This window comes from Oncorhynchus keta, chromosome 29 (assembly GCF_023373465.1).
Source record: "Oncorhynchus keta strain PuntledgeMale-10-30-2019 chromosome 29, Oket_V2, whole genome shotgun sequence".
Taxonomy (NCBI): Eukaryota; Metazoa; Chordata; class Actinopteri; order Salmoniformes; family Salmonidae; genus Oncorhynchus; species Oncorhynchus keta.
In genome coordinates this window covers 41,321,812-41,334,287 of record NC_068449.1, presented here as the reverse complement: position 1 = coordinate 41,334,287, position 12,476 = coordinate 41,321,812, and the positions used below count along the sequence as shown (strand labels likewise).

General features: G+C 44.0%; 1 protein-coding gene across 9 annotated transcripts in view; it reads right to left on the bottom strand.

Moving 5' to 3' along the window:
• The window catches only part of LOC118362911 (transmembrane protein 131-like), a 99,546-nt gene that overhangs the window by 3,549 nt on the left and 83,521 nt on the right, over positions 1–12,476 (bottom strand). For 7 of the 9 annotated variants that reach the window (XM_052486578.1, XM_052486582.1, XM_052486576.1 and 4 more), the window contains 12 exons: positions 12,284–12,393; positions 11,644–11,786; positions 9,742–9,928; positions 8,918–9,103; positions 8,528–8,677; positions 7,615–8,236; positions 7,332–7,447; positions 6,708–6,880; positions 5,241–5,447; positions 2,651–2,720; positions 2,036–2,151; positions 1,573–1,699 (listed from right to left, as the gene is read on the bottom strand). In XM_052486578.1, the coding sequence (XP_052342538.1) occupies positions 1,573–1,699; positions 2,036–2,151; positions 2,651–2,720; positions 5,241–5,447; positions 6,708–6,880; positions 7,332–7,447; positions 7,615–8,236; positions 8,528–8,677; positions 8,918–9,103; positions 9,742–9,928; positions 11,644–11,786; positions 12,284–12,393 (2,207 nt within the window). The remainder of the gene's footprint in view (positions 1–1,572; positions 1,700–2,035; positions 2,152–2,650; positions 2,721–5,240; positions 5,448–6,707; positions 6,881–7,331; positions 7,448–7,614; positions 8,237–8,527; positions 8,678–8,917; positions 9,104–9,741; positions 9,929–11,643; positions 11,787–12,283; positions 12,394–12,476) is intronic. The other 2 variants (XM_052486581.1, XM_052486579.1) reach the window with 2 other exon arrangements.

Sequence of the window (12,476 nt, the reverse complement as noted above, 5' to 3'; positions counted from 1 at the left end):
AACAAATCATTAAAGTAGCTGGCAAAGTGCTGCAAAGCGTATTACCATCCTTCATGTATCTTTGTTTCATCGGATAGTTTATTCTTTTCATTCAGCTTAGTCACATGATGTCTCAGTTTGCAGTACTGTACATTTGCCAATAGGTTGTGCAGCCAGCCATTCCATTTGCCGCATCCCTCTCAACCATAATATGTTTCAATTCCTCATCAATCCACGGGGATTTATCCATTTTTACCGTTATTTTCTTAATGGGTGCATGCTTATTAGTCACTGGGAAAAGCAATTTCATAAACGTGTCATGTGCAGCGTCTGGTTGCTCTTCATTACACACCACACACCAGCAAATATTCTTTACATCATCAACATAGGAATCACTACAAAACGTATTGTATGACCTCTTATACACTATATTAGGTCCAGCCTTTGGAACTTTGCTTTTCCTACATATGGCTACTATATTGTGATCACTACATTCGATGGATTTGGATACTGCTTTAAAGCAAATGTCTGCAGCATTAGTAAAGATGTGATCAACACATGTTGATGAATTCATTCCTATGCTGTTTGTAAATACCCTGGTAGGTTGACTGATAACGTGAACCCAGAGTAGGGGTGGTGCAGCGGTCTAAGGCACTGCATCTCAGTGCAAGAGGCGTCACTACAGTTCGAGTCCAGGCTGTATCCCATACGGCCGTGATTGGGAGTCCCATAGGGCGATGCACAATTGGCCCAGCATCGTCCAGGTTTGTCCTGGGTAGGCCGTCATTGTAAATAAGAATTTGTTCTTAAACTGACTTGCCTAGTTAAATAAAGGTTGCAGTCACTGGTTACAGTTTGAAGCTTTTTCTTGAGTGGGAAGCTTGATGAAAGCCAGTCAATATTAAGGTCACCCAGAAAAATATACCTCTATTGATATCACATACATTATCAAGCATTTCACACATATTATCCAGTTACTGACTGTTAGCAGTTTGTGGTCTATAGCAGCTTCCCACCCGAATGGGCTTTAGGTGACGCTGGTGAACCTGAAGCCATATTACTTCAACAGTATTTAACATGAGATCCTCTCTAATCTTTACAGGAATGTGGCTCTGAATATAGACAGCAACACCTCCACCACTGGCATTTCTGTCTTTTCTGTAGATGTTGTAACTATGTATCGCTACCACCTTTATCTAAGTGAGTTTTAGAATATGAATGTCATCTATTATTAGCAAGTTATTTCATGAACCTTGTTTCTTAGGATGCATATGTTAATGTGAGCTATTTTTAGCACTCTCCTGGCATTCTTGATTGTTTTAATTGCTTTACTGGGAAGCTTATGAGAAGTAGGTAGACATGAGAATGTTTTTTTAAATCTTTGAGGTAATAGTGCAGGGTGAGTTGCACACAGTCGACTTCCTACTAGGGCACACCACCTCAGGACTATAAACTCTGGTTCATAGGCAAATGCTTACTGTATACAATAGCTGTATGATCGACATGGCCTGACAATCAAAATGGCTTCCTAAGCTACAACATGATTGTAGAAAAGACACAATTTGTAAATTCCCTCTCGGCTTAGTGACATACCCATTGAAGGGGGCTGAGGCTTGAGGTACGTAGGGCACGGCCTCTGAGGCGTTGTACCTGAACTCATTGGTGAGGGGCACAGAGGGAGCCGACCAAGTCTCCTCAGGAAAATACTGGCCCGCCACATCTGAGAGAGAAGAGGGAAACAATTAACATAGAGCATTTATAACAAGGTAAGCAGTAACACAGGCTTTATAGTAGGGTTGGAGAAAAAGCCTGCATACTTGGCTGTCCAGAAAGAGGGTTGGTCATCCCCGATTTATGACACCAAACATTTACAGCAATCGCACTCATTCGTGAAACGCATTTATGCAATGACAAACAAAACAATACCCTTTGCATGCTAATTTTATAGCACTTCCCTTTTTGAGATCAACTTTCTATTTATAACAGACAATACATTTTACACACAGATTCTGATGTCCAGGTATGTCAACATTTATTGACTGAGCACTTCACTCACCCATGGTGCTGTCCATGCGGGCTTCTACAGAAGCGAAGCAGGGGGCAAAGCTGGTGGGCACTGGGGCGGGCTCTGTTGGGCTTTGGCAAGGCTCCTTCCTGTACAGGTTATTCATGCTGCACACCAGGGGACATATATAGCACTTTGAGATTATGTGTGTAATGAAAAGCACTTAAAAAATGTACATAAATAATGATCATTATTATTGGAACTTTGACTTCTCCATTAGGGTTGATAGGATCAAAGTGTCTTTGTCAGTAAGGACTTTTAGAATGATAGTACACTTCTTGAAACACTAGAAGAGTGGTTCAGTTGGTTAGAGAATGGCCGGGCCTGCCACACTACAGTTGTGGGTTGAACTGTAAGTAGCTTAATATAAAATAGTCTGCTAAATGACCATAAGAGTATGTCTTCCAATCTATGTGGTTCCTGTGTGTGTTTACATGTGTGTATTTATCTGTCTGTGTTTGTGCAATTAAATCAGTTAATGTGTGTGTGTGTGTGTGTGTGTGTGTGTGTGTGTGTGTGTGTGTGTGTGTGTGTGTGTGTGTGTGTGTGTGTGTGTGTGTGTGTGTGTGTGTGTGTGTGTGTGTGTGTGTGTGTGTGTGTGTGTACCTCTGGGTGGAGTTCATGGTCTGGTAGCAGTCCCTCTCAGCTGGGTAGACGCCGTACTGCATGGAGTCCCCTGTGGACACAGACACACAGCTACAAATCACAACTCTGACCCTGCTTTCTAATGAAAACATGTTAGTTCATTACATTTACATTTACATTTAAGTCATTTAGCAGACGCTCTTATCCAGAGCGACTTACAAATTGGTGCATACACCTTATGCCATCCAGTGGAACAGCCACTTTACAATAGTGCTTTTTCTACTATATCAGCGTCAGAGAGGGAGAGAGAGCGTGGGTAGTAATGTTAATCGAAATTGTTAAAACGTTTAAATAACAATTGTAATAAATGCAACAGTAAAAATATTACAAACTTTTTAGATTTTTATTTTAATCAATCAGATATTGACTGAATTTTTGCACATAAAACATTGTACTGGCACGGACAAATAACGAATGGAGTTCAGGCATTTTGCTGGGAATTCAGGTATTACATTTTTTTCTATTCCCAGGTATTTTTTTAATACTTTGTGATAGAATTAACAATATTATGTGCCTCATTTGCCTGGGTGTATTTGCATTCATGAATACATTTATATAAAGGGCCTACCTGCACTTACCTGCACTGTCTAGACAGCCTCATGAATGATTCATTATTGTTGTCATGTTCTCTTGCATAATTCAACAAGTGTGTCAAGAGAAGGATAACCATGCGTTTTTAAAATCAAAACACTAGCTCTGGATTACACCTAATTATACCTGCTTTCCATTGTTTGCGAGATCAGACATAATATCACTATAATTGAAGCTTTCATTTTCAGAAGTTGCTTTGACTTCAGTGCCACTAGTTTGCAAACATTTGAACTAAATCATTACTTTTTTTTCTTTTTCGATTGCACACAAATCTAAACCGATCAAAATAAGATATCTTTCTTGTGATGTAACTGTCGAGAGACGGTGCGTTTAAATCCCAGACGTTGTGTTAGCGTTCTTATAGATGCACAGGAAAACCAATGTATTCCATTGAGCCCATTTCAGCCATTACCAGAGTGGGTTTGGCAGGTCATTAGAAACATTTCTGGGGTCCTTACGTCAACGAGAAAAAAAACCAATGGCACTAGCAAGTGTGAGAAAGAGTCATCAGAGTAAGATTTTTAAGTGACAAGTGGATTTTGCACCCCTCAAAACACAGGAAATAGATGGCTGAGAGAGAGAGTGCTGTAGACAGAGGAAGAGGGAGAGAGGAAAATGGGCAGAGAAAAAGAGAGATGGAGAACAGGCGAGGTGAAAGATTGATGCAACATTTCCATGTCTGATGAGGTGTACACTGACGTGGATTCAGAGATGCCGAATTTGAGAATCTCAGCCCTAACCAAGACAGACGAAGTCACTCAGAGCCAAAGGACAAGAAAACACCTGGCCTAACCTAACCCAGCACCACGGTGCTCTGTAGAGTCTCCAGTCCCACTTCCAACCCCACCCCCCCTTCCCCCCAGGCCTCGGAGCTCCAGAGCATAGGTCCGGACCTACTATTCTGGAGTGAAAGGAGGGCATTTTGATGAGAAGCACATGTGCGGGATGGAATGGAGACACGTGGCTATGCTGATGAAAGACAGAGCAACAGATGAGAAGGAGAGAGAGTTGGGAATAGTAAAGGTGCAATATGTAGGGACCAGGGGGAAAAAACACATTCCCTAAAGTTAATCTGCGACTCTATGGCTGGGTTTTCCTGCAGGTAGCCTAGCGGTTGGGCCAGTAACCGAAAGGTCGTTGGTTCAAATCCCCAAGCCAACTATGTGAAAAACTATTGTTATTAACTAACCGTGGCGCTAGATTAGGGTTAAAGTGAAGACCTACAGGACGGTAGCTCTCCTGGAACAGGGTTGAAGAGCCCTGCTCTAGGGGCACGTTTCCTGATAAGAGCAGCGCAGTCGTTGTGACAGTGTTTCCCTGTCCAAGGTGCTGCAGTAGCGAGTGGGGAGAATGTGTATACACTGAGTGTACAAAACATTGGGAACACCTTCCTAATATTGAGTTGCAACCCCCTTTTGCCCTAAGAACAACCTCAATTCGTCGGGGCATGGACTCTGCAAGGTGTTGAAAGCGTTCCACAGAGATACGAGGTCATGTTCACTCCAATGCTTCCCACAGTTGGATGTCCTTTGGGTGATGGACCATTCTTGATGCACACATGTGAAAAACCCAGCAGTGTTGCAGTTCTTGACACACAAAACTGGTGCGCCTGGCACCTACCACCATACCCTGTTCAAAGGCACTTCAATCTTTTGTCTTGCCCATTCCCTCTGAATGCACACATACACACATAATCCATAATTGTTTCAAGGCTTAAAAAATTAATCTTTAACCTGTCTCCTCCCCTTCATCTACACTGATTGAAGTGGATTTAACAAGTGACATCAATAAGGGTTCATAGCTTTCACCTGGATTCACCTGGTCCCTCTATGTCATGGAAAGAGCATCATGTACTGTATACTCGGTGTATAGATGTGTGCTTGTGTGTGTGTGTGTGTTGTATATAGTGCCGTGTGTGTATGTGTGTGTGAGCGTGCATACTGCGGTAGTGCGTTCATACTTTTCCTGGCTGAGGTAGTGCAGTGGTGTGTGCGGTGGTGCGGGGCGTCGGGGTCCTTGTCTCCCTCAACGCTGCTGGCAGAACTCCAGCTGCCCCAGCTGCCGCGGCTCGCCCGCGCGCTACCTGATGAGCTGCCCGAGTCTGAGCCCGATTCGCAAGCCACGCGCCGCTCCACACACTTCCGCCGTGGCCGCACCAGACACACACCTAGAACAGGAAGGAGGGCAAGAGATGTTGAGGACTGTGTAAAGCCTGTGGCCGATGCAGTAACACTCCAAGGCCAGTCAAATATACCGCTCAATCCCTTCAATCCCCATGGCCAACCTTCCTAAGGTTCTCCCACTTGCATATCTTCCATTCTGTTTCCAACTGTTTAAATGAAAATGTCAAATGTAAAGAAAGAAAGAGATGCTGAGGACTGTCCAATATTCAATATAAAATGTCAATCTACTAACTTTAACTCATTCACTCTCGTCTTTAGCCATCGCATTTAATTGGGAATTCCCAATGTTTCTGATAATGTGGCAAAACTGGACATGTACTGTAACATCTACCATGTCAATGTGTTGAAAAAGAAAAAAGGCACTTTGGCACCTTTTTGTGGTCAGTCGGGTGTAAAGACACTTAGAGATGTCCATATCATCATCACAGACACAGCAGAATGCTTTTAACAGGACGGTGGTTTAGGTGAGGGGTAGGGTTTAACTTTGGTGAAGTTAAACCATAGATGTCCCAGCGTTTTGAGTGTATGTGTGTGTGTTTGAGTTTGTCAGGGTTTCCGTTATCCGGTAATAGCCTGCTCTTGGCCTATAAAATATGAAACTGCTCGCATGTGTGCTGACAGTTGCGTTATGGAACGAACATTGGTGCGTAGCCTACTGAGTTGTGCGCATCGCTGCGTGTATAATGTGAAGAAATAATAGTTGATCACCATTTTAAGCTAAACGTTGTGATCTGTTGAGTCAAACTCCTTTTTTTTTTTTAAATGTAGCCTAGGCCTACTGGTTGTATGAATTTGGGATCCATCGTCTCACAACTGTCCCAGAGTATGTTTGGAATAGGCCATTTCTTTCTCGATAAGCTGACCAATAGAATAGGTAAACGTTTATACCATGGGGGATAGTAATTGACATAGGCTAGTGATTTTGCTGTTCGTTATTCTTCTTCTTGGCTGAGGAAAAGTACACATGGACAGTTCTTCTAACATCTTCAAAGTGCACATCAGAATTCGGTATTCTGCACGTTGCATTCTCGACATGCATGTTCTGTTAATATGAATTACCACCATCTAAAATGTGATTTCTGTCATTCTGCGAACCATGGGTGGACGCCCTAATCAGTTACGCACCCAATGCATGAGTCCGGCAGATCTCTTAAATGTCCGGTCAATTAAAAGGTTGCTGGTCAAATTTCCGCCGCCACATTTTCCTAACGGAAACCCTGGTGTGTGGATGTATATGTACCCACCGTTCTGTTTGAGGGGGCTGCCGGGGTTGGGGCTGGGCTTTGGTGCGTCTGTTTTTCCTGTGAAGCAGCGGTTCCGAGTGCGGGTTCCGTTCATATTCTGTTGTTGTTCTCCCGTTCTCCACTCCGGTTCCCTCTCCTGCACTGACATCACAACCACGCTGTGTTCAGGTAGCCTGTGGGAACAGCAAAGACCAATGTCCCTTTTCAATGTCTTCACATTTCCTGCAGTGATTCTACAATCAACAGGGTTACAAACCTTCAACACAGCTGAATGTTCTACTATAAACGCCTGCTGAGGGTAGCTAATTAACGGTTGTTTCTTAAATTTAAATCAATCCCAAATCGAAATAATCAAATTCACCATTTCACTTTCTACCCAGTTAGAAAATATTAACGTGAAATGTTTTACTTTTGGTCAATAAACAATAGCCGCGGTGTGAATTAGGTGCATCACATCTGTGTGGGATGAATAGGTTCATCCCAAGCAATGACTTATTGAAGATTGTCCTTTGAGTGCTGTCAATTCCATTCAAAATGGAATTCTGCACCAAACCATTTGTCAAAATTAATTTGTAAGTGAGCACGCTGTCTAACGCCGTCTATCGATTTGAAGATGCCAGGTACCCAGAAATCCCCTCTGTGTTCCTCTTGCGACTCTTTTTTGCCTTGTTGTTCCCGGCTGGGACACCAGCCTCCGTCTTCTCTGCCTTCTTCCTCTGGATTTTACCATCCTCTTTGGTCTGGAGGGAGAGAGAACGAGAGAAAGATTACATTCACATTTCCACGCTGTACTGAAGTACTTAGATTGCACACAAAAAAATCTCGACAGAGCTGTAGGAGAAACCAGGCTACAAGCATCAATCAGAGCGAGCTATCAAATAAAACCAAGTAATAACCAATTGATCACCCTGTGTATCACCTCCAGCTCAGAGTTGTCCCTTTTCTCTGTTGTGTCCCTCTTCTCTGCAAACTGCGAATGTGTACCGAGGTCGTACCCTTTCTCTGTCACGGGGCTGCACAGCAGGAGACCAGGTCGGGGGCCCGGGCCCACAGTGACATTGTCGGGGAAGCCGGCTTGTGTTTCCACGGGAAACATAACCACCGCTGGCCTCTTGCTGTCCTCCCCCTGGGCGGCGCTCTGTGGGGGAACTTCCTTAAAGTGCTGTGTCGTTTTCTTAACGTCGATTTCACAGAGGAACGTGGGCTCGTTGTTGTTGCAGGCGTCCGTGCTCAAGTAAGGTTCCAGGGTTCCCAGGTCGGGAGTTAGGTCTAGTTCCCGCTCTTCCTCGGGCGCCGTCGCCACTGTGGCGGAGGAGCTGGTTTTGTACTTGCCGTAGTAAACGGACACCTTATGTTTCTTCTGTGGCTGGGAGGTGGTGGTGGAGGCACCCTTCTTGGAGGAGGAGGAAGAGGAGAAGGGCTGTGGTCGGGGGGTGGAGCCGTTGGCCACTGCCGGGGAGCCACGCCCCTTTCCTTTGTCGGAGTTGTGGCAGGTCTCCACGTACGTCTTGCAGCTGCCCTTCATTTTACTGGACACGGACAACAACCAGTTAGAGACTGTATGTGTAAACCCATACCAGTGCATTATCACCAGCTAATCAAATGGGTGATAAGCTTCATTTAAAGAACAATATTATTAGTGCACGGTTTATGTAGATAACATGCAACTACTTTTACAACATGGTTGATGGAACACTTTTACTGGAGTGTTATATCAAGTACCACCAAAACATCTAACTTGAATCATGTTTTATATTGGTAATTAACCATGTAAAACTGTTGATGTAGGGTACAAATATTTGATTGGAAACGGGTCTTACTTGACTCCGTTGGGGGTGATGTTGTTGACAGGGCCGTTGTCCCGGGACAGGGCAGAATTGTAGATGCTCCTTGTGGTGGGGCTGGAAAACTGAGACAGGATGTACTGGGCCTGGTGGAAAGCCATCAGACAAACACCTGCCAGGGAGAAGCTGAGAGGAGTGAGAGAGGATATGGCTGGTTATTCATTGGTGATACCAGTGCCAACAAATTGACAGAAAGAAGTAGACACCGGTAATCTGCTTGGGGAGTCAAAGTCCATTGTCTTTCAACATTAAACCTCTTTAATGCAACAACCAAAAAATCCTGACGATATGTACGACATTGGCTTTTCTTCACCCAGCATTGGCACTAAGTTAGTACTGGTCTATGCGTCTCGGGGTGGCACTGACCAGGTGAAGATGAGGGTGACCACCCAGAATGTCTCCTCCCAGCTGGGTCTGGGCACCACTTGAGCACAGAGGGGCAGCATGTGGTGGGGCAGCGTCACGTTGAGGGTGAAGGGGAACAATGAGCCGCGCGACGTCACCAGGGTCAGGTCCCGGATCACCCAGGACGACGTGAAGTCTGGAGTGAACCTGGCGGAGGGAGAGAGGGGGGTGGAGAAAGAGAGGGAGGAAGGGGGGAGAAGGTGGAGCAAGAGAAGGGGAGGGAGAAGTTGGAGCAAGAGAAGGGGAGGGAGAAGGTGGAGCAAGAGAAGGGGAGGGAGAAGGTGGAGCAGGAGAAGGGGAGGTAGAAGGTGGAGTAAGAGAAGGGGAGGGAGAAGGTGGAGTAAGAGGAGAGAGAGCAAGCGAGCGATGAAGGGGGAAAAGAGGAAGGTGAAAAGGAAGTGGGGGAGATTACGAGAAGGGGTGAGAGGGTAGACAACCAAAGAGGGAAGAAAGAGGGGGAAGTGGAGATAGAGAAAATATAAGTTGGGACAGTGGGGGGAAAAGGAGAGAAGGAGATGAGAGGTCAATGAGTGATACAAATGTCCAAAAACAATTTCTTGATATGTCTCGTATAACAACAAATGATCGACTGAACAACACAAACGTCTTGATACGTTCGGACTGAATACAAAAATGATACATCCATTTTTCTTTCATTACTTTATGTACCCTTCACTTGAAAGTAACCTGAAGCATGTACACTACTGCTGAGTTAATACAAAATATGTTCACATAAAGAAAGGTTCAACAACAATCTGCGTCCATTCTTCCGACATTTGACTTACGCAATGGTGATCTCGGACGAGGAGTTGTGGTCCAGGCTGAATGACCTGCACTGCAGCACCTCGAAGCCGAAGCCCTGGCACTTGTAGCCGTTGATGTTCATGGACGTGACCGTAAGGGGCAGCTCCCCGGCGTTCTCCACCTTGAAGCTCTTCCGGATGGCAAACAGAGGCTTGTTGGCGCGCAGGCCTGGGAGGTAGATGGGAGGAAGCATTTTTTGTTTGATGCATAAAGAACTTAGGAAATAGATGAATGTAGCCAGCCACACACTCTTAAGAACAGTAGAGCAAGACAAGGGCTGAGTCCCAAATGGCACCTTATTCCTTCTATAATGCACTACTTTTGACCAGGGTCCCTACTTTTGACCAAGTATGCCACTATAAAGGGAATAGGGTGACATTCGGTATGCCAACAAGGATTAACTAGCCTAGGTAGGAGAACACACAGATAAGACACGCTTTATTGTCCATTTAATTACAATAAATCTGCTTTTTGCCATTAAAAGGAGTTTAATACAGGTTGTACAGCAGAACTACCACACTAAGACAATGATTAAGCAGCCTAGTTTCAAATTCAAGGGCCTTATAAATTGAGTTTGAATTCCAAATTTGATATCCTACCAATTAACCTGAAAGGCATTGCATTCGATTTTCCAATACCACAAAGCATCGTCATTTGCCTTGACGAATGAATTGTATTAGTAATGCATTCAAATATTGATAAACATCTAATAAGATCTAGCTACATACAGTGCATACACTTAGGGTTGGGCGGTATACCGTGTTTTACGATATAACGGTATTCCACACCTAGCCCCTCTCCCTTTCCCTCATGGAGCGCATTTGCTGTTCCTCGACCACGAGACACTTGCGTTTAGTCTGCATGCAGCACCGCAACAGCAACAACGTTGATGACAACGATGCTGTTTTCACTTTGCCTCTTAATATAAATCCACTAGCATTCTATAATTACACTTAGTTTGTGTTTCTTACATCTGCAAACAGCTAGTTTGTCTTTTCTTAGCAAGTTGGGTCTTAATCTTGTTAGCCACTAATGCTAATCGATAGTTAGCTGGCTAGCATACCAACATAGCAGTGATGGTGTTGACCTAAATCAGCATGTTGTTTGTGCAACAGTCTCTTCTAAATCAAAGAGGAATATGCAAAGCATGAATATGTTAGATACATGAAGTAGCTAAGAGAAAATATTAAATGTAGCCAAATATTATAGGGTCTCCTAGGAAACACTTATTAACACTTTGGTTCCTACCCTGTCACAATAACTCCTCCCTGGCATTTGAACTTGTTGTCATGTCAAACAACACTGTATTCAAAGTGCCCACTATTATATTCTAACTATATAATTAAAATAATCAATTAGTTCACCCAAGTGTTGTACTCTAAATCACAAGTCAAATCACAATTGCAACATTTGGTTAAAAAAATAAGGCCTAGATTGTTTGCCCATATCGTGCAGCCCTACGTGGCAGTGTGGAAATGATCTCAAATAAGTGCAGGAAACACAGAAATGTATGAAAATGTTTGGTTGAATTGAACAGCATAAAACAAATCAAAATGGAGAAAGACCCATTGGAATCACTTAGAATGTTTGTGTTGCCAGCCTAGGGTCACATATTACTCATACAGCAAATGTAGAACTTTTAGTATTCAAAAATATAAAATACCATCCTTTTTTTATATTGTGATATGATATTTTGGCCATATCACCCAGCCCTACATTATACCGCACTTAAATTAAATATAATCAAACCCTATCATTGATGATTTTTGTGGAGTAACACACTGGTTGTTGTTATTGCCACTAGGAGCACAAACTAGATTTTCTCTCAATGAGAGAAAGGTGGATAAATTACAAATATAAAATGAACCGAGTGGTTGGCTCACCGTCTCGGCATTCCATGAGGGTGGACTGAGGGACATTGAAGCGTAATGAGGCCCCGGGGCCCGGCAGCTTGCCCCCCACTCTCAGCAGCTCCTTGGACCCATGGCCCCGCACCGTCACCATGTCAAACACTGTCAGGTTGTTCCTGAGACAAAGAGACACCAAGGAAGAGAGAAAGAAAAAAAGGACAAAGAGAGTCAGACGGGCTCAAGACTCAGCTCCCCGACTTCCTGTTCCTCACGCTCCAACAGCAGAGTGACAGACAAGACTTGAACAGAATGGAAACTCAACACTAGACAGTCACCAATGCTGTGATTCACCAAAACCAGACACACAGCACATGGCACCATACTCAAATCTGTCAAATGTCATTCAAATACCCGGTGCCATCTAGTTTGGCTACATTATTGACCAAAACAACCACAAATGTGGAAAAACATCACGTACAAATCTATGTTGGCATAGTACTGCAAATAACTACTGTAATATCAACTACTGCTACCAGTGCGCAACAATTGGGGGGAATTATTCACAGTACTGTTTATGTGGCCATTTTGTCTTTGTTAGTTCATATGAAATATGAATATCAGAAGACTATTTCTAAAAACGTGTCATAATGTAGAGGTGACAATTATAGTGTACCTGATGAGTAGGATGGTGGTGGTGGGTTTGTGTTCGGAGGGGGTGAACACCACGGCCACCTCCCTGCTCTCCCACGGCTGGAGGAGAAAACGCAGGACTCCCTCACCCCCCTGCAGACAACACAGAGGGCGAGGGTTAGTGGAAATGGTTCATATATCACTGCATAGCACACTTTATATAGCAAGTATTTTTC